A 22,485-nucleotide genomic window follows, 5' to 3' on the forward strand; every position below is an offset into this window, starting at 1 on the left:
AAAGGCGTTTTCAGCAGCTGGAAGCATCATTATAAGACATCAAGGACTAGCTTCCGTTCAGAACTCATGCTGGTTCATATTCAGAAAACCATCAAGTCAAACAGACCATCTGCTGCTACTGGGCTTTTAAAAGCTACACTCAACCCCCACCCGCCCCTGAAATGTCCCTTGCAAATAGTGGCGTTGCCAGTCTATGGCTAGGATGAACAGCCTTAGACAACCAGGCTGAAATAGTAACATTAAAATCCCATGCATAATTATGTTGGGTTGAATCCAGAAAAACTATATCTGAACTATATGCTCATTATGTGGAAATTAGTCTCTCACATTTCAATTACATTTATTCATTGGTGTCTGGGGGGGGGGAGCAGTCCCCTTCCCAGATGATCCACAGCCCCCAGATGTGTAGCTTTCTTTCATTAAAAAGTAGCTGTCTAGCAGTTGTATAACTTGAGATTAGAAATGTAAATTTCTAAGAAATTTTGAAACCAGGTTGGGAGAGGGGGTGGAATTGGTGTTTCCCCCCTGTTAGAGGTTTCAGAAAAGAACAGAATTAATTGGCAAAAATGCCATACTTTCTATTTTAAAAAAGTACTCTCTACATAATACAAGTCACTTTGTTACTTTAGGAACATAAAATACATTATGTATAACTTGGTTTACCACAGAATATATTTTTGGTATATTAAAAGTACAGTTTACTCAAACAATAATTACAAATTGAATTATATTTTAGGCACCAGGAAAAAACCCATTCCTCTTCTCATAGGCCTTTGGCTAATTAAGTAATCTATGGCCTTTTAAATTGTGTGGGTTATTGTTTTGTTTGTTGTTATGTTGAGTATTTGTGAGTTTTTATTTTGTAAACTGCCCTGTGATGCTCAGAAGGGTGGTCTAGAAATTTAATAAATAAATATTTTAAGTTTTTATTTCAAATGGCATTACAAGCTGCTGAATTGTAAGGAACATAGCATATTTTTGGTTTTGCCAGTTTATGAGAAGCAGGCATAACTATCAGAAACTATCAATATTATAATAAAAAAGAATAGCAGAAATTGATAGCAGAAACTATCGATATTATAGTAAAACAAATCATTACTTATTTTAAAAATTACTGTCTTCTCCAGTCCTCCACAATGACAAGTTGACATAAAAAGAGTTGAGGAAAAGGGGAGGGGAGACAAGACTCAATGAACACTACAAGAAATTCAGTTGGTCTCTTCCTCTAAGCTAACCATTCCTGTTTTTTTTATATTTGCCATCACATTTATCATGGACCTCTAAAAACCAAAGGTTTGGCCTGATTGAAAATTCCACCCATCCACATGTCAATTTATTGCTTGATTTGATGTGAGTATTTCCAAAAATAGACCAATTTCTTTCTCATGCTGCAGAAGGTGGCGGAATCTGAAGTAGGAAAGAAGATGAGTCAGAGGTTGTGCTATGCGAGGGCCTTGCAGTGGTGTTGCAGGGGGGTTATAATTGGCAGAATCCCAGACTCTGTTCCTTGGCCAAATACCTGAAGATGTTCTGTACTTTGCAACATTCTGTACTTTCCAACAACAAGCCCTATGGATGCTGCTTGTTTCGTAATCTAGTCAAATGCAGAAGCAGTGCTATCATCACTTACATGTCTGCCTTTAAATCTTGGACCCAACAAATTTGCAGAAGCAGAGATTGGATGGAAACAAAATTATGTAGTTCTATACTAGACAAGAGGACAGAAACAGATGCTCCAACCATGCCAGCAAGAGTAAGGCCACAAGCAAAGAAGACACTGGATCCTTTTTTTCTTCTCTTATGACAATGGCAATGCCCTCCAAGAGGCAGAAATATATACTGCTCTTGCTTGTCCTCAAGTGTTTTTTTCCCCTGAATTTTGCTGTGCCCCCCCCCGGCCCTTCAGATCCCCTGTGATATAAAGCAAAACATGCAGGCACTATTCTCATCTGTTTTATGAGAAAGAAGAGGACTTGAGCCTTTCTGTATTTTGAGGCAATGAATGAATTGTAGCAATGACTGACATCTACAAAAGCAGATCTAGCCTATTAGAGAAAGAGAAGGTTAGAGTGATATGTGTACTGTCTAGACAGTTTTGGCCTCTCTTAGTGGAGGAGTGATTATTGCCCCACAGAAAACAGTTCAGGTACCCAGAATTTTAGTGTAGCCAAAATTGGGCAGTAGACAGTAGTGGCTGGTGTTGTGGGTCAGCGGCACTCACTTGATCTCCTGACAGCTGATTCACTGTGAAGTAGGAGAGGGGCGATGTGGTAGGGAGGTCTGTGTGGTACAAATGCACAGGTAGGAGACAATCCAGCTGTTGAGGTTTTTGTTTTTTGTTTAAAAGAGTTGCTCTATGCAGGATTGCATTCCTGCTTGCAAACACACTGGGGAAGCAGTGCTGGAGTCAGGTTGTTCTGAGCAAGGAAAAATCCTGGATTTGGGCTGCACATCTAACTAGTCAGACAAGACAATCATGTGAATTACTTACATTCCAGTCTATAGTAGCAAAAAAAGGATGCCGCTTAATTTCTTCAACTCCATCAAGGCCAGCACCTGCCAAAGCAATGAAAGCGAGATAATAAAGAGGATGTAAAATGAACATCATTTCTAATAAAGAGGACCTTCTCATTGTCTCCAGCAACCCCAGCAAGAGATTTGTGGCTGGTACGAGCAAGAGAGGCGGCTTTCTGGTTGTGGTTCCAAAACTACAAAATAGGCTTTCAAGTAAGGTTTGTCTGGTCCCTTCTTTGCCTCCTTTTATGTGAGCACTTAAATTCCAGCGGGCTTCTTCTTCTTCTTCTTTAGTTGGGGCCGCCCAATGATGGATTTTAGTGCTGCTGTTTGTGTTCCATGGTTGCTATTTGAGGCATCAATTGTGCTAAGTTGGCCTCAGAGGAACTGTGAAACAATGCATGTCCCAAGGGGCTCTCACCAGCACAAATAGTATACAGCATTTATTTTCAGCTGTAGTACTGTACACCAGAGTTTAAAAATAACAATAATAGTAGTAGTAAGAGGAACAGAATCATTCTGCCCTCACCTTCTGTTTCCTGCTAACGTAATTGACCCCTTCACTGTCAATAACTTCATATGCTTTAAGTTAGTGCTTTACCACTTATGTAGTGCTGAACAGCAACATCTAATCAAAGTAATTCCTGGAAAGACTATTAGTTAAAATTCTATAGGCGGACTTGAAAAGAACAAATGGTTTTCTGTAGAAGCTGTAGTTAAATAAGTGGGCAGAGAAAGAATCACACTGGCAGGCCAAAAACGCAAATGCTTTTATGAAGCGTACGTCGCCTACGCACTCAAAGCAAGCATTTCAACCACATCATCAATTTTCCTTTATTTAACCATCTTCTGAATGTTCATTGTCAGAATCTGACCCCAGTGCTACCTGTGACAAGTGTGAATGATCATATGAAACATTTTTCAGTGCAATGCTATGGCTGAAGCAGAGACTTATGGGATCCAGCTCCAGACACCAACACCCTCTTGCATCACTGATGGGACCCAAGTCCAGCCTCAGCCAGTTATGGAACACTCTGCACTGTATCTAAAGGACCCCTGGAAGGGAACTGAATCTACTATGTGGAATCAATGCAGGACCTGAGAGGATAATTGGTGGCTTTGTATGTGGAAATACATGATAGATGCACAATGAAAGTTACATGCATTTTTTTTAGATCGGTCAATGCTGGTGATAATAGCAGAAGCAGGAGCATTTGCCCGGCACTTTCAAGTATTGAGAGCACTTCACATGCATTAGCTAGTTGCAAGTCTTGTAACACCCCTATAAGGTAAGTGAGTATTATTATCCTACATAGGAAAGGGGGAAGGATGAAGGGTAAGAGAGTTTGCCTTGCCTAAGGCCATCTAAGTTCATGGTCAAGGCAAGATTCAAATTGGGACGTCTTACGATTGCACTATATTGCACTTTTGTAGTATATTTCTTTTGTAGTATGTAATATGCTGTTTGGGGGCCTTTGGGTATAAAAAGGTATATAAATATACCTATACAATACTGTTAGTATGGGGGGCCAGGAAGCAATCTACATGAGCCTTAAATTCCATTGGAATATTTTCTACATGTATCTCACTGTTTGATTAAGTTGATAAACATTCCTAGGGGGAAACACTGGGTGAATGCCTTTAAAAAGAATGAAGACATAGGCTAAGATTATGGACAGCATTAAGGATAGCTCCGTGGGATCAGTCCATCCAAGGCCAGCCTAACTGCAGAGGAATATCTTTTTACTTCAGTCTTCAGAGTGACATCCCAGAAACTTAAGCTTCCTTTCATGGCCTGCAGCAGCTGACATGCATGCATTATGAAAAAACAAAACAAAAACTTTTACCTTAAAGATTATATTAGTATTTGTAGCAGATCCAGCAAACAAAATCAAAATCTGAGAGTTTCCTTCCTCCTCAGCTACATAGCAATAGAAATGCAAGACCTATAGCTCAGCCAGATGGCAATCACATCAGGCTGCCAAGAATCCTGTTAACAACTGCCTGTTAGAACTCTACCGGAGAGATTGGTGGGTGTGCGATCAAATGCTCTATATAGTCAGCCTTCGTCATGCCACCTCAAGCAGTTGAGCAGCTAAGGATGCAAGGCGGAGGAAAACCATCTTTCCTTTTCCTCTCCGATTTCCTTTTCGGCTCTGATTGGATCAAATTATGTACTTAATTTAGCTTTACATGTTTATTTGGAATCCAAGTCAGAAAGCTGGTAATGTAGCTTAGACACGGTAGCAGGTTTTCACATCTATCTGCACTTGCTCTGTCCTGTGTTTGGCTCTCTAAAAGAAATTTAATTAGATGCCATAATCCCCTGGGATGCTGCTGTCAGTGAACTCCTTAATCAACTGGGTAATTAGGTAATGCAAAAAAAATAATCCTGAGACCAATCTTACAAGAGACAAAGGTTCACTTTTTCTTTTCCCTATAGTATTTCTCCCCCTTTTTTCTACTTAAGTTTCTTGCAAGCAGAGTGTGTGTGTGCGTGTGTGTTGTAGCCCCTTCAAGATTAACAAATTGATTATGGCATAAGCCTATGCCATAAAGAATTTGGTTAATCTTTAAAATGCCACAAGACTCTATGGTGATTTTTACTGCAAGAGACTAGCACATAAAAAGAGGGCATCGGAAGATGGTGAGAGCTGGGTAAGGTAAATTTAAGGTAAAGGGACCCCTGACCAGTAGGTCCATTTGTGACCGACTCAGGGGTTGCGGTGCTCTTCTCGCTTTATTGGCTGAGGGAGCCGGCATACAGCTTCCGGGTCATGTGGCCAGAATGACTAAGCCACTTCTGGCAAACCAGAGCAGCGCACGGAAACGCCGTTTATCTTCCTGCCGGAGCGGAACCTATTTATCTATTTTCACTTTGATGTGCTTTCGAACTGCTAGGTTGGCAGGAGCAGTGACCGAGCAACGGGAGCTCACCCCTTTGCGGGGATTCGAACCGCCGACCTTCTGATCGGCAAGTCCTAGGCTCTGTGGTTTAACCCACAGTGCCACCCGCGTCCCTATGAGAGCTGGGCTGGGAACTTAATTGTTTCCATGCACCAGATTCTTATCAAAATCATCCTTGCGGGCCAAATTTTAGATGTGGGCGGGGCCACTCACCTGTCAATCATGGAATGTCACAAAGGTTCGAGGTGCTTTGAAGTCCTGAAGTTGGGACCTTGCAAGGCACTGCTAAAATATTTTTTTCCTAGGCTTTATCAGGGCTTTTGATGCAAACGTCTTGGAAAATCCTGCTACTTTGACTATGTGCTCCCCTTCTGGACTGGGAACAGGCATGCACAGCCAACTCAGGATTTACCTCTGCTCTGTGACTCATTAGATGGCATCACAAGTGACATCGGCTGAAGAGTGGGTGGGTGTGGAATTACTTTGATTCAGTATTGGTCATTTGTTCAGTATTCTATAATTTTATTATTCTTTGATGTTTTAATGCTTATATTGTACATCACTGCTGTATTGTTTCTGTATGAGCTGGCTGTTTATAAATACTCCTATAAGGAAAGAAATAACTAGCATCTGTTTCGGTATGTGTAGACAACACTTAGCTATCATGACTAATTGCCATTATTAAACCAATTATTCAACAATTTGTGCAATCCATATTAAAAGCCCAAAACACATATTTAATTAAAGCTCCATTACCTTGCATCTCTTCCCAGCACATTGTTCAACTATGCCATTTACATGAGAACAAATCAAAATTAAGTGACAAAGAAAACAAACTACAGATTAACATTTGATTGTAATCTATCGCTGAATTTATCACAGACCAGAAATGAAATGAATCCCCATACCTAATCTGTTGGATGGATTCCTCTTGAAAAGAGCTCGAAGCAAACTCTGAGCTTCTGTGCTCAAAAACTGTGGCATTCCTAGCTTGGCTCTGAAAGAACAGAAACTTTTAAAATGTAGGAGGACTTTTCAGAAATGTCTAAAAAGATCACACACATATTTAGCAGTGGAAATAAATGCAGATGTGCAGAGGAAATATGCATGGGAAAATATGTAGAGTTCCCCAAAGTAATCTCGAGGCATATTGGATAAAGAATGTTCCATAATACAGTACTGACTCTATTAAACATTTCTTTAATTCTTTCCTCATAGTCTTTACCATGCTTATTCTTCTTCACAATGGCTATGGGAAGTGTGTATTTCCCCCTTTTAAATACAAAATGGCAGGAACTCTGCCCTCCTTTGGATCTAGTCACCCTAGCAGGAATAGGAAAAAAATGGGCATACGCAATAAATAATTTAATTTGGATGCCATGTTGCAGGTTGGGTTCTGATATAGTTGCAGATTAGTAAACTAGAGCTCCCAGCTATTTATTTTATTTACCCTACTACTAGCTCACGTATAGGAAGGGCTGTACCACAGCACAGTGGTGGGATATCTGCTTTGCATGCAGAAGGTCCCAGGTTCATTCCCCAACATCTCCAGATAGGGCTGGGAGGGACCGATCTGAAACCCTGGAGAACTGCTGCCAATCCATATAGGCAGTACTGAACCAGATGTGCCAATGGTTCACAGATTATTTCAGAATTGGTAGGTTCGTCTTTAAATGAAAGCTGAATCAAATTTCTCCCCCGCCTCTACAGCCAAGCAAACTTTGTTTATTCCAAGCAAAAGAATACACGTTTTATGTCAACAAACAAGTTGGAGCTTACTACTCACTTGAGAATGAGCGCCATGGTCTCCTTTCTGTCTTTCCCCTGGAATGGCAACGACCCTGTCAACATTTCAAACTGTAAAAGGAGGAGAGCAGAAAGCTAAAGAAAGACCTAAGTGCATAAGCATTGCAAGTAGTGGTGTGGTGTTCTTGGCAGAAGTCCTGGTGATCATTGCAACTGGTGTCATAGACCCTACCTCAAAGAGCCCCCAAGGGAAGTCCAAACTCTATGGTGAGAGCCCTTAACCCCTAAATCATTTTGCCTCTTTTGTTTGCCTTCCTTCCACCCTCCCCCCCCCCAAATTCTTTTAGTTCCCTAGTTTACGAGATGCCACTCCAAGCACGATCGGCATCATGCTAACATCTGTTCCACTTTGATTAAGGCAAATTGTAATTGGATACTAAATCTAGTTTAAATAGCTCAGAGTACATCTTTCACTTACATTTTGGTAACTGAAAGCAATACAAGTGGAATTATAAGCCCCAAAGAATAGTTGTTCTACATTTGCTTTGACAGATTAAATGGTTTTTAAAAAAGCATTTCAAAATTCAAAATTCAAGGAGCATCACACAAGTTCCCAAGGAATTCTATTTTCCCCCCTCATTGAAAATTAGCTCAAAATGTCACTTACTGAGTACAGCAAATAGCCTGAGTCCAATGTGGCATCTGGTGATACTAAAAGACAATGGCCCAGTTCAGACATAATGGGAAATCATTCTTCCCTGCTACAAAAATGAGTTTGCAAAAGACCTGTGCTCACTCAGTTGTGTGCTCTTCTCTACTCTGTTCCATGCCCAAGAGGAGGTGACTGAAAGCTTCTGCAAGGATTGAGGAACCTCCAGATGTTGCTGGATGCCAAGTCTCATCAGCCCCAGCCAGCATGGTCAGTGGTCAGGAATAACAGGAATTCTACTCCAACAACATGTGGAGGCTCACAATTTTCACAGCCCTGATTTGAACTAACCAGAGCTTGGATGTCACAGGGAAGAACAAGATATGGAACCTGCATTTAAAGAGATACAGGCTTTGAAGTTTTTCAAGCGAGCAAAATCCATGTTTTGAAAAAAAAAAAGTCCATGGATTACAGAAGAGGAAACAAAAGTGCTTAGTACTATTCTGAACAGATGAAAATCCAAAGAGAAGAAAGAAAAGGTGACAAGCTGGCGTTTGACCTACACAATATATAGCAAAAGCTATTCTAGGAAATGAAATATCCTTCTTAAAAGGAGGAGCAGCTCCATCTTTCACCACAATGTGGAAACTTTTACCAGCAAAGTGTGATAGTCACCTGACAGTGTAGGCTGATAGATAGAAAACCATCTTTTTAATGAATGTTTGAAAATTATAACCATTTTAAAATAAAATGTCAGAACATGTCTACACAATGCTGAAGCTGGAGTTTCCATTAAGCACACAAGATCCAACGGTCTATACTGTATAATAATTTGCTGCTGTTAGTGTAAAGAAAAACTGTTCTAGCTGTTCTAGCAAAAGCTACTGATGCAAATAAAACTAAAAGCTCCCCCTGCATCATATGCGCATAGGAGACATCTTGAAAAGAAAAAAATAGGACTATGACATCCATTTGAGCTTAATGCTGTGGATCACAAATATGCAGTGCACAAGAGGAAAGGTTTGCAGGAGCAGAAACATTCTTTCGGAAAAAAGAAAAAGGGAGACCCCCCCTTCAAATGAACCCCCACTCCAATGAGAATTGAGAATGCCAACTGACCACAGAATGCTGACAGTTGCAGGGGAGGGATAGAAAACACAGCAAGCAAGTGGGTAAAGTAAGGAGAATGGAATGGAGTGTGCTGGAAAAGAGTATGGCTGGCTAGCTAGCTGCAACCCTGACCAGAAGAATTCTACACTGCAACGTTTTGTTGCAGCACAAATTGTAACAGACTAGCCATTACAATTTTGAGAGGAGACTACAGGAGAAGAATCTGTACCTTAATTGTACCTTATATGTATGAACATTAAGGAAAGTTAGATATTGAGGGTGGGGGCAGAGTTGGCATATACATTATTTCTATTTAACATCACTAAAAAGTAGCAAATATTGCACACAATACCCTCTTTCAGTGGGGAGTACAGTCTATTAAAAAATAATCATATTACAAATGTTTTCTTTTTAGTACTTTCCTCCTGTGTCCAGATAATTTAAAATTGATGGCTGTAGTTTACTCAGCTTGCTGCAAGGTACTGTCTGACACTTTCTAAGGTCACTTTGGCACAAAAATACTGACTGATACTTTTTAGGGTCACTTTACTCTGTTCTTTGAGGCTGAGGGCGCAGGAATGACTAAAAGATCCACTGGGATTCACAGAGAAGGAAGGAAGGTGAATGAAGTTCCTGCTAGGAAACAAAATACAATAGGAAGACCTGTGCACATAAGACACACAGCAGCAACCTGCAGGTGAGAGGTTAGTGCACACTATCCTTTCAGAAAGTTATTTTGTGACTTACAGATAAGAGAGAAGAAACGTAAGGCTGTACAGAGAGCATCAGCTGGACTCCCATTGTCACAAAAACTTTGCTTTGTTGCCTCATTATGACACGTTCATCTTCTTTAGAAAAAGGAAGCAAGGGAAAATAACTGTGTGAATTGGCCTTGTGACTGGTGTTTGATGGTGAATACTGGATTTTGGGAAATGTTATTATTCTAGGTTAAATAAACCTGTGAAATGATATGTGTCCTAAAACAGACCTTCATTCTGCTGACTGCATATATAGAGGCTGTCTCCTGTAATCACCGCAGACAGAACAGAATTCAAATATAGATGTGAGCATATTCTGGGGGTTTCAGCTGACACCAAATCGCTCTTCATCAGCTCTGTGTCTTAACTTCTCCTTGGTGTCCAGGGCCAGCCCTACCATTAGGCAGAGTTAGGCAGCTGCCTCAAGCAGATGACGGTGGAGTGCCTGTGTTTGCTGCCACCACGCCCTGCCATTCTTTTTGGGCGTTCCCCTCTGTTAGAGGAGGACAAAGTTGTGTGTGGCATACAGCCAGCCCTGTGCCCTCCAAGCTAGCCTGCTTCCCATCAACATTGCCACTGTTGAAGTTCAGTTGCCAGTCTGGTTAGCTTCTTTTGTGAAATGGTGGTGGGAGACACCATCTTGTCCTTTTCCTCAGGTAACAAAATGCCTTGGGCAGGCCCTGTTGGTGTCTGTATATCTTGTAGGAGACTGAGAAGCCCCATTTTACTCCCCACACAGACAAAGAATAATGGAATTGTACAGTTGGAGGGGAGCACAAGGGTCATCTGGTCCAACCCCCTGCAATGCAGGAATCTTTTGCCTCCAGTTCCTTCAATATGAAGTTCTAATTTCAGAGTAAGTGAACAGCCACTTCATAATCCTGAGGAGACCAAGTAAGGGTTACTTAATTTCTCTCTTTCTTGACCTCTCTTTTTGCACTAATTCATCTGGCAGTATACTAAGGCTCTCCAGTTTCCTAGCAACAGCATGTTATGGATTATGAGGCCGTGCTTCTCTAATGAATAGAAGCTGCAGCAAAAACTCAACTACTTTCCTTCCCTTGGGATTGGATAATATATAAAGAAGTACAAAGAAGTGTGGACAGCCTCAGTTGAGGTGGATGCAATGGGGAAAACGGCAGACTCTCGGCGAAAGAAGCTAAAATACTAAACGCTCAGAATAAAACTGCTTCATAGCAATGATAAGTGCCTGAGATGATTTCGTTTCCCAATGCTGATATCATGGGGATGGTGAAGAAACTCAAACTCATAAATGTGCTTCTTAGAAGTAGCTTAATAATGGTTTGATAGGAAATAGCACAGCCACTGCCAAAGGGGACCAGGCTAAAGCAGTCAATCCCAAAATAAGGATTGTCTCATTACCATTAGGACACCGAAGGACCACCAGTCTGCGCTTTGAGTGTGGCCTCGCCGGTTGACCACCTCTGGGGCCATGTACTCTATTGTCCCGCAGAATGAATATGCTCTCTTGTCATGATCGATGGCTTCCTTGCTCAGGCCAAAATCTAAATAAAGGCAGGTTTAAAAAAAGAAAGAAATTGAGTATGTGATATAAAGACACTTGCAGTCACTTTAAATACACCAGTCAAGACACAGAACCCGATCCAGCTCTAGTTTTTTTTAGTCTCTTTTCTAGAAGAACCAAGAAATGAACAAAGGGAAGAGAATTTAAAACCAGAAGCCACATGTAAATCTTAGAAGCTGAAATATAAACTTTATAAACTTCTTCTAAGTTGCGCTCAGTTGGTGGCCCTGGAGGTTCAGCATTAGCAGATGCTGCCATCAAGTTAAAGTGGGCTTGGAATAGCCTTGCAATGTAAGTGGTCTGCAGTGGCAAGGAGTGAATTTTAGTAAATCTGCAATGGGAAGGAGTTCCACAACTGAGGAGCACCCCTCAAATCCTATCCGTTTTCTGAACCTGATGCAAAATTACTATTATTTAGGGGGCAGCTTTGCTGCATCTGAGAGATTGTTTATTTAATTTCAGTTTCCCAAAGCAGCTTACCAAGAAGAAGTAAAACAACAACATGCTAAACTTAAAACCTAGATTAAAACATCAGAAAACAAGGCCATTAGAACGGCATCTATTAATTTTCATTGGAATGGATTACAAAGGAGATGGGATTTAATTAGGCTTTAAAGCTAAACCTTAAATCGTGCCAAAAGAGATCAGGAAGCCAGTGAAAGTTCAAGCATGTATCTCAGTGTCTATTCATCACCAGGAGGAAATGACAGGTAGAATGCAAAAAGATGGAGCTGCTACATGGGGTGTGGGGGATGCTACACACCTGTAATCTTAATGTGTCCTTCTTCATCTAGAAGTATGCTGGAAGATGATGCATAGAAAAGTTTAGGACAAATGGAAAACATATTAAATAAAGTCAGAAGATGCATAATTAGTGCATAGAACCTGAAGCAATTCAGTGTGAAGAAAACCACAGGCGTCCATTAAATCTCCCTCTTATATTTGTGTATTGTAAAAGTCTCCGCATGAACAAATGCAGATCAATGGAAGAGGATCAGGCTTGGATCCTGAACTAGCCACCGTGTCTCAGCCTCAGGTCTGCATCTCTAAAGTGGAAATAACATTACACTATCTCATAGTTGTGCCCCTAAGACAGACAAAGTATATAGTGTACCATCCCATTGTGTAATTTATTATGTTGATAATTTTCCTTCAGTGATCCATAAACTTGCATGTGAATGTCCTGCCCCATTATTATTATTATTATTATTATTATTATTATTATTATTATTAATCATGGGTGTTTAAGGTTCCAATCAAGTTATTCAAACATTCTGTGAGGTTGTTCACATAAAATTCAGTTACAGATAGGTAGCCGTGTTGGTCTGCCATAGTCAAAATAAAAAAATTCCTTCCAGTAGCACCTTAAAGACCAACTATGTTAGTTCTTGGTATGAGCTTTCATGTGCATGCACGATGGGTATCTGAAGAAGTGTGCATGCACACGAAAGCTCATACCAAGAACTAACTTAGTTGGTCTTTAAGGTGCTACTGGAAGGAATTTTTTTATTTTGACATAAAATTCAGTAATAAATACAATAGAGAACCTTTGGAAACATCTCAGTAAAACAATACCATATTATTAAACTATCAATTCAACATCAAAAATATGGATTAAGAAAATCATCAAGACCAGGCCAAACAATCAGAGCCACAACCACAATTACTTTCCTTTAAGGCAAGGTTTTAAAGGTCTGCTTGAAAATATCCAGGAATGGGGCCTGCTTAATATCATATGGAATGATATCCCACACTTTTGGAGCCACCACTGAAAAATCCCTGGCTCAGAATGATGGGTCTGCACACATAGTCTGTGATTTCTGTGGGGCACTGTAATTTTTTCTGCTATTTTCCATGCTAGCCAGGCAAAAGCAGTCAATGAGGATGTGGAGAGGGCTGGTGAGAAGTGTGCCTGGAGAAGATTCCCAAGGGCCTGGAGGTTCCCCACTCCTGATCTAATGGATGGGCCCCAGGATTACAAGGTAAAGGGAAAATGCAACAAGTAGCTTGCCATTTGCTTCTTTCCCACCCCATCCAATGAGCTTATTCTTCACATTCCTTTCTATTCATCCATTTGGGCAAGGGTAAAAAAAAGGACTGTGTTTGATTCCCCCTATCATTTTTTTTAAAAAAATAAAATCTTTTGAAAACTGCAACAATAACTCCCACTCCCACATTGTTGTATTTTGCAATGAAATGTAATTTGAAAGGAAGTGATACTCGGTAGAACATTTGTGGGCTGGGAACAGACTGTTGCGGAGAATAAATGAATAATGAATACTGACAGTTGTCACTACTATTATTCAACTACTATCTCTCTATTGCCTTTCTGACAAAGCTTGCTTCTTCTGACAAAGCCGTGCACATAAGAGTTGTACACCACAAAAAGAGTATACAATCCTTGCTGCTCAACAAATCTTCATTTAAGACAACAATGCTGTTCTAAAATCCCCTTATCTGTATCTAACACGGAAGAGAGAGAGAGCATATCTTCCATAAGCAAGGGAGAAACTGAATCTGAATTGCTATTTGTTTTTCTGCCTTGTATGCCCCCACTAAGTTTTCCTGGAAGGAGAGAGGAATGTAGTCCCCGGGGATGTTATTAACCCAATGGAAAATTGGCTGGTATGGCCCTGGCAAAAGCAAGGGGGTCAGCAACTGAGTTTGGGGTACCTTTTCCTCCAAGGAGCTCAAGATGGAATACATGGTTCTTCTGCACCTCGTTTAATCTCCACAACAACCATGAGAGTTAGGTTAGACTTTTTTTTATCTCGCAGGCACCCTTGCCCACTAATGTCAAACTATTTGAATGTGTAATAATTTCCAGAGGGGCAACCGCATTAGTCTACTGTTGCTGCAACAACAGCAGAGTTTTGAGGCACCTTAAATGCTAACTGATTTGCCATTTGAAGTTGGGTATTCAATACAGTTGTGTCCTGTTTTCACCCCAGCTGAGCAAGTTGGCTTTCTTACCCACTCACCCTATTCTCACTCCCCACTATAGACACAGTTTCTTATCCTCTGAACTTTCAGGATGTTCTCTAAGCTATTCAGATAAATGAGCATATCACTCCAAGAGACATACATTTCATGAGGAAATTGGTGCAGGGTCTCACAGGCATTTTGTGATCCAAACAGAGTAACCCCATTTAAAAATCTTCCCACATGCATTTCTGCCCCAACTTACTTTTCTGGTTTCAAATCCCTGTAAATAATACCAAGACCATGGAGATGATCTAAAGCCAAGGCCAGCTCAGCTAAGTAGAACTTAACATCTTCTTCTGTAAACATAACCTAGAGAGAAGCAGAAAAAGCAGTATTTTTTTAATGCACAAGTGGATTTATTTATATCGATACTTTTGCTAGGATACTATGACAATATACTGGTCCAACAAAATCAACTGATTATAAGCCAAATGGAAAACAGGCTAACAATTCAAAAGCCAAAAACTGGATTCTGCTAAATCCATTTTGATTTACCGAAATCAATTCAAATATTGGATTTTGGACATTTATATTTATATCAAATTTGGGATACTGTCCTGTTCCTCACATCCAAAAGTTCCAGTCCATCATAAATCTATGTCTACCCAGAAATCATGAGTTCTAAGAAGTGTAGATATGATTGCAACCAAAATTTTACAAAACAAGTTTATCGCTAACATGTGAGAGCTGAATAACCCTAGAAACAAAAGCAGAATGGGTGATGTTATTTCCCACTTACAGATGGTCATTTTGGAGTCTGTAGGTATCCTATAAAATGAATCAAATTTTATGACCGCCCCCAAAACACTGATCTGGTTTGCAATTAGTACAAATATGTAGGTTCCTATAGAAGAGATGGTGACCACTTTGTTCTTCTTTCTGTTGCTGTGAGTAAAGTAATGGTTTAACTTAGCATGACATCCAAAACCAAGCTGATAGTTTGTCTTGCTCCAGGTAAGCACAAACTATAACCATAGTCTAGTATTACATATGAACTGGGCTGATTATTTGCTAATCTCTCTCAAGTTTTTTTTCGGGTTTTTTATACGACAAATCTATCAAATATGAATTAAATCAGTCTTCTTGAAATTGCTCTTTTGGCTAACCTAAAATGAGCCATAGTGAAATGAAAATGTGCTTTTCTCCATAACTACATTCTTTTTTTAAAAAAACAACAACCAACAGCAACATTATTTCAGTGTTTCCACAACGTATGTAAAGTTCTACTTCCCAGTATTATAATTAATCCTCCTTATCCCAACTAATATGTTGGGAGGTTTTTATTATTACTAAATTACTTATTACTAAATACAAACTAAGGTTTTTCTTATTACTAAAGGGACAATGGCTAAATCCTTGTAAGGAGCAACCGGTAGGTCCCTGCTTTAAAAAAAAGAAAGAAGAGGGAGGGAAATAATGCTTAACCTCACATTTCCCAATAGCGCTAACATTGATTCTTTATAGAAAGACAAAGACTTCATTTCTGTGTTCTGGGGATAATGGCAGGATGGCTGTGTGTTACACTTCCATGACCTTGCTTGCAGAGCATATTGAAAGCCACAGGAAGAGGACGGACAGGCAGTTCACCCACGGTCAAAGGAATTGCTCCCTGGAAGTGACTTTAAAAGGCCATCCGCTTCAAGGCAATGACTCTTGTGGCTGGCACAGCTCTTCAGGCAGGATTTAGAATTGAGTAGTTATTACGGCTCACCCAGACAGCAGACTCCAAAAAGCTGCATGAGCAGGTTAGAAAAAGAAGAATACTGTAATTTTTTTTTAAGTGGCGCATGGTGTCAGCCTGATGTACTCTCATTCACTTTGCCTTGGTGCACTCAGGTCATCATAGAAGAGTTGACTTCCCTTACTCAAGCAGCATTCAATAGGGGAGGACTTAACATGTTACTTCGCACCTATGCTTATTGCTGAAAATGCATGCGGGTGATGACTTAGCTTAGCACAAGATTAGCTTTTGGTATGCAGGCACTGAGATGCTACTGGGGAAAGGGACCGTAGCTGAGTCATAGAGCACCTGCACTATATGCACAATGGCCCAGGTTCAATCCTTGGCATCTCTGGGTAGCGCTGGGGAAGACTCCCAGTCTGAAACCCTGGACAGCCACTGCCTGCCGGTGTGGGCAATGACAGAGCTATGAGAGCCAATTGCCTAACTCCATACAAGGCAGCTCCCTATGTTCCCACTGCATGGATCACCTGCACAGGGACAGGGTTTCCAGCCAGACAGTGAGCAACACGTCCATCAGCCCTGGAAGAGGAATAAAGAATGAAGAGGCAGCAGCAAAGAAAGGAAGGAGCAACAGGAAGACAGACTTGTGTATTGGCAGAGACAGAAAGGATGATCACCATCCTTCGTCATAGTCTGAGGAAGACCCTCTGAAAACAAAGGGCATAAATAAATAACACAAGTCCATTGATTTCAATGGCTCTACTCTGAGTATGGCTTGCTTGGATATTGCCCAAAGAGAGAAATTAATTAAGACTGGAACAGAAAATGCTATCTAAAATATATAAATATTTTGCACTAAGAAAACCAGTTTTTAAAAAACGGAATAGTCCCCTGTTCTGCCCAGTTGAGCAATTAATGTTTTCCTGCCAAAATAAAAGGTTTCCTGCCAACAGTCAGGACCAAGGCTAAAAAAACTGGTAGCTTCATCTATTGATTTTGAAGTTTGAATATTCACATTTTAGAGGGATGGGGAGGAACAAGCACAATTTTCCTTTGTGGCAGATGCCAAGGTGTGTCTGAAGTATAAAATGTGTTTGAGTGCTAGAACGAATAAATGGCTGTGACTGAAGGATGGCCAGTGCTCTGCGATGATCAACAGCGCTGCATTTCTGCTGCCAGCAAGTGCTTAGCAGGAGGCATTGCACCTCTCTCCAGCTGCTCCATTGCTTTGCAGATGGTGCTTTGATAGCCGTTGGCACCCTTGGCTGATGGGCATGGCAGGTCTTCCCAACAAACTGCTGTGCTTTGGCTCCAAGAATGATGTAAATGGGAAGATGCACTCTTGATGTTTCAGGGTGTGGTTCAGCAACAAAGCATTTGCTGAGCTTTGTTGTGACCTTGCCTTATCCTCAAGTATATGGTCAGATTACAGCATGTTTGATCCAGTGCAAATAAAAATGAACCCTAAAGATAAATGCTATAAAGTGCCTTGATGCTATGTGTTGGAAGTATTCAGGATAAGAGGATTGCAGGGTTGTTGTGAGGATAAAATGGTAATGGGGAGAACCATATCCACCACTTTGAGCTCCTTAATGGAAAGGTGGAATATAAATGTAATGAAAATAAAAATAACAAATTTATGAGAAACTAGAAGGATGGAATTTGCTAAGAGACACAGCTACCAGTATAGAATTACTTTGGTTTGTTTTTCAAACAAAACACAATAATCTATTGGACTCACCTCTTTGGAAAGTCTGGTGAAAAGGTCCCCACCTCGTAGGAAATCTAGTATAAGATATAGCTTTCCTTCTGTTTGAAATGCTACAGTAGAAAAAGACAGTAGGATATTCAGATATGTTGGACCTGTACACGTTCAGTGAAAGCATGAAGGAGTTTTATGGGAAGGGGATAATAGGTATGTTTTGTTTTGGCAGGGACCATAGTGCCATTGGGTGCTTCTTCCACTTTTTGCATAACAGCAGCTATGAAAGTCTATTATCACAGATAATGGCCTTTCAGTCAGGGCATGGCTGGAAGGCACTTGATGCAGCAACTTTGCTGAAGCTAAACACATCTGGCTTTGGTCAGTGCCAAGATGGGAGACTACCTAGTAACTCTGCCTGCGCTCCCTTGATATCTATGATGGAAAAGAGACAGAAAAGCATCACTATCACCTTCTGTTGATGGGGACAGAATATTGCAGGTGGCAACTTAATGCTCATTCCATTATTCAAGTCTCTGGGTAGATTAGTGTAACCCACTACAGTGGTGCCCCTCAAGACGAATGCCTCACAAGACGGAAAACTCGCTAGACGAAAGAGTTTTCCGTTTTGGAGGTGCTTCGCAAAACGAATCTCCTATGGGCTTGCTTCGCAAGACGAAAATGTCTTGCGAGTTCCTGCAGGTTTTTTCCCCTCCCCCCCCCTTTTCTAAGCCGCTAAGCCGCTTATCAGCTGATCCGATAAGCTGATAAGCCGCTAAAAGCCGCTAATAGCGCTAATCCGCTAATCCGTCAATGGGCTTGCTTCGCAAGACGAAAAAACCGCTAGACGAAGAGAATCACAGAACGGATTCTTTTCGTCTTGCGAGGCACCACTGTATCTCACATGCAATTCTGCTCCACAATGGTGTTGGGAGGTTAAAATACCGCTCTGAACCTCCTGTAGAATAGACCAGGTATGCTGGTAACATAAAAATAAAGTGCTCTTAAAATAAATAAGGTATTCACCTTGTTACAGTAACAGCCACACTTTTAACATTTGGGGGAAAAGGGTTCTAGTATTGCGTACCCTTGACTGGATAAATATGATCTATATAAGTAGGCAATCAAAAACCACACATAGATAATGAATTTGAATAGCAAGGGATCCAGTGGAAAATATCCCAAGGCGATTAGGAATTGATTTATAGAGAAATCTTACCATAATGAAGTTTTACAATGAAAGGATGATTCACTTCTGCCAAAATGTCTCTTTCCATTTTTGATCGGACACGATCTCGGACTGTGAAGAGAGAACAATAAAACATCAGGATACCCCACGGTTCAAGAGACTCACGTTGTACGGTTAGATTGGCTGCTGTGCTGCAGAATAATCACGAATAGCTCGTTTTAGTTTTGTATGCGTGTTGCTATCCCCTCAACGGAGCACGCAGGCAAGGAATCAAAGGCAGGCATGTGCTGCACATACAGCTGGAGCCGTTTGCTGCCATCGTTGGTAGCAGGTTCCCTCTGCTGAAGAGCCAAGTCACTTAGGAAAACGGAGCAGTGTGAGCTGCTCCAGTGCAAATGGGAAGAAGAGCTTTTTATGTGCATACAATTCTATCCTGCAGGTGCATAACTCTTCTTTTGTATGACAGGCCATAGATACTTGCCTTTCTTGATAAACAGGGAGTTTACAGCTTGATTTTTCTTGCTAGAAACACACCTAGAATGGTAGTGGCAGTAGAATAATTCCCAATTCCCCAACTTATCAGGCAGCACCATTTGCAGCCCAGCACAGCACAGTGGGGGAACATCAGAGGTCTCTTGCATGGTTAGAAGCAGCTCTGTACGCTTCCAGCTGGCTGGAGAACAGGGACAATGGGACTTTGGGAAGCCAATCAGCTGCCATGATGGGCTCCCAGGGCTCCCAAGGGTGGGGCCTTGGAAATGGACTGGACAGAAGACAAGTCTGCCCCTGGGTTATAAAAGGCAGACCATATCTGCTCTCCTCATCTCAGTCATGCCAGACTTTCCCACCCACCCACACTTTCATTTTTACTGCACTTCATGCTGCTTTGCAGGAATGAATTTGCTGTCCAATGACATTGCTATGGGCAGACGTTGGTTGCTGGTTTCAGGGTTGAGGAGGAATGCTGTCCACAGGCGGACTGGCTTTGGTCCCATGGATTTTCACTTGCCTTATAGCAATCATCACAACTGAAGATGGCAGGAGAGGCACTGGGCTAGATGCTAAGGAACAAAGGACAAGAAAGGGACACCCAGCCCAAGTCTATAGATGGATCCCCTTAAGGGATTCTAGAGTGTGGTGTTTTCTGTCCAGAACCCCGTTTTAGAGCCATAGCATCCCCTACCACTGGCTGAATGGGGTCTACTGGAAGAGGTTCATACTGTAGAGGACCCCAACACTGGCGAACCCACATTGGTTGGCTAACAGCAGATCACCCAGCAAGTGGATTGGGTGATTAAGGAATCTCTGCCCATTGCCTATGCCAAACCTATTCTTCTGCTGTCAATAAAGTTGTGGCCTGATTTCAGTCCAACACATGGCTCTATGTTATTTGCCACCTGCCCCCCCCTCACAGCTTCACTGCATCCGGGCCTGCCATGAAAACTATCTGTTTGTTAGGCTGATTATTTGTTAATAGTCTAGGGTGGTTTTTTTTGACTAGTGAAAGCTAATGGAAGCTAGTGACAGCAGTCTCCTAATACCTGGAAAGCACTCTTTAGATTTTGGAATAAGATACCCATCAGAGCTTTGAGACTGGCTGAGAAGAGACACAGGCAATGAAAAGACATTTTAAATACAGCTAGAGAGCGAGCAAGCTGAGAATTACTAGTTAGAACTTTGTTGTACTTTTGAGGGCTGCACAAATTTAGAAATAAACCCCACTGAGTCCACTGAGGCTTATTTCTAGGTAAATGGATCCAGGACTGCAGATTAGTCTGAGTAAACGGCTTGCTCCCATTATGTCCTGCTTGTTGTATATTTGTATATAAAGCAAATCTTACAAAGACACTCTCAAACCTTCTATGCTTTCACCAAAATTTATAGCATGGTTTCTGAAACTGCTCACAACTTGGGGAACAATATATAATCATAGCAGCAGGTATTAACCACAGATCAGTCCTAAGTGTATTCAAATATTTGTCCAGACCTAATGTTACTAGTAAGGATGACTCACGGAAAACCACCTCCTGGATGCAGTTTTGATAAAAACACAATGAGTAAGAAGAAAAGTCAGAGGCTAGGGCAGAGGAGACGAGTCTTATTTTCTTGGGCTAACAGTCATGACTGTGATGGATCAAGTGAGCAGAGCCCATGAGAGAAATCTAATAAGGGAATGTCTATTGGGTTCAAACTAATTTTAAGAAATGACGCAGAATATGTATAGCAGGAATGTCTTAACCACATTTCAGATGAATTTGCAAGATTCTAATTAGATGGGACGCGGGTGGCACTGTGGTATAAACCACTGAACCTAGGGCTTGCCGATCGGAAGGCTGGCGGTTTGAATCCCTGCGACGAGGTGAGCTCCCGTTGCTCAGTCCCAGCTCCTGCCAACGTAGCAGTTTGAAAGCACGTCAAAGTGCAAGTAGATAAATAGGTACCGCTCTGGCAGGAAGGTAAACGGCATTTCCATGCGCTGCTCTGGTTTTACCAGAAGCGGCTTAGTCATGCTGGCCACATGACTCGGAAAAACTGTTGCAGATAAAAGTTGGGTCCCTTGGCCAGTAAAGCGAGATGAGCGCCACAACCCCCGAGTCCTTCGCGACTGGACTTAACTGTCAGGGTCCTTTACCTTTAGTCATTAGATTATATCATATGGTCCCAATAATATTTTCCTTTCTGATAAGAATTTGGATGGACTTGCACACTCATTTACCATACTGCAAGCCACACAAGGGCAGCTTTAAACCCACCTTATATAGCTGCATATATCCAAAAGTGTCATCTCTAACATACACAACAAACTGCCCAAAAGCATCACTACTGGATTTTTGTGTGTGTGTGTTGGTCTTGCATTGGACATATGTACATTGTACATATGTTAGCAAAAATAGTACCTTTAACTAAGTTAGGGTTGCTATGCATCCAGAATTTCCTGGACATACCCGGAATACTGTAGTCAGAAGCAGTGTCCAGGCGGAAATCGGCAAAATGTCTGGGAAAGCCATGTTGTCAGTGTCATTGTTGCCATTTTCCTTAAAAAAAAAAAAAAAGCTCAAAATGGGCATTTTGTTGCGGTTTTGCAAAAATAGTTCAACAACTTTTGTGTCTGCATTTTCACTTTTTGAAATATGTTAACCCTAAGCTATGTGATTCTATGAGTGGTTAGGAAGTTGCTTCCACAACCTACCACACAGTGTTGTAGTACAGAAAAAAAGGAGAGGGACCAATGTACACTGTCCTCAGCTCCTTGAAGGAAGGGTCAGATTAAAAGTGTAACCAAGAAATCAGTATAGGTGCTTAACATCAAAGTGTGTCAATTGGTTCAGTCTTTGTCTGTATTCCTGACCAAGAGTGAGCATGCAAAAGTCGCTCTGATATCAGTAGGGATGAAATACTCATAACTGAATGCAGGATCACCCTAAGTTATGAACAAATATTTACAGCATGGTTACTTGTAAATAAATCCCACTGAGTTTCATGCCGCTTACTTCCAAGTATGAGTGCGTAGGGTTACAGACTCAATAACTGATTCAAGCTTTGCCCACCCATATTGCAGTAAAACCAGCCAAACTCCAAATGGATGCATTGCAGACATTGGCATTTTGGTGGCAATGCATGATACCTAAAAAAAAATGTATTAGCAAGAAATTACTAATTTTCTGGTTTAAATTGACTCACACTGACAAATCAAT

The 22,485-nt window shown here is 41.2% G+C and overlaps 1 protein-coding gene across 6 annotated transcripts in view; it reads right to left on the bottom strand.

Moving 5' to 3' along the window:
- The window catches only part of RPS6KA2 (ribosomal protein S6 kinase A2), a 176,414-nt gene that overhangs the window by 23,698 nt on the left and 130,231 nt on the right, over nucleotides 1–22,485 (bottom strand). For all 6 annotated transcript variants that reach the window (XM_083496442.1, XM_083496444.1, XM_083496445.1 and 3 more), the window contains 8 exons: nucleotides 18,821–18,901; nucleotides 17,641–17,720; nucleotides 14,418–14,524; nucleotides 11,994–12,031; nucleotides 11,068–11,210; nucleotides 7,208–7,278; nucleotides 6,330–6,418; nucleotides 2,492–2,556 (listed from right to left, as the gene is read on the bottom strand). In XM_083496442.1, the coding sequence (XP_083352568.1) occupies nucleotides 2,492–2,556; nucleotides 6,330–6,418; nucleotides 7,208–7,278; nucleotides 11,068–11,210; nucleotides 11,994–12,031; nucleotides 14,418–14,524; nucleotides 17,641–17,720; nucleotides 18,821–18,901 (674 nt within the window). The remainder of the gene's footprint in view (nucleotides 1–2,491; nucleotides 2,557–6,329; nucleotides 6,419–7,207; nucleotides 7,279–11,067; nucleotides 11,211–11,993; nucleotides 12,032–14,417; nucleotides 14,525–17,640; nucleotides 17,721–18,820; nucleotides 18,902–22,485) is intronic.

This window comes from Podarcis liolepis (assembly GCF_965112155.1).
Source record: "Podarcis liolepis genome assembly, chromosome: 3".
NCBI lineage: Eukaryota > Metazoa > Chordata > Lepidosauria > Squamata > Lacertidae > Podarcis > Podarcis liolepis.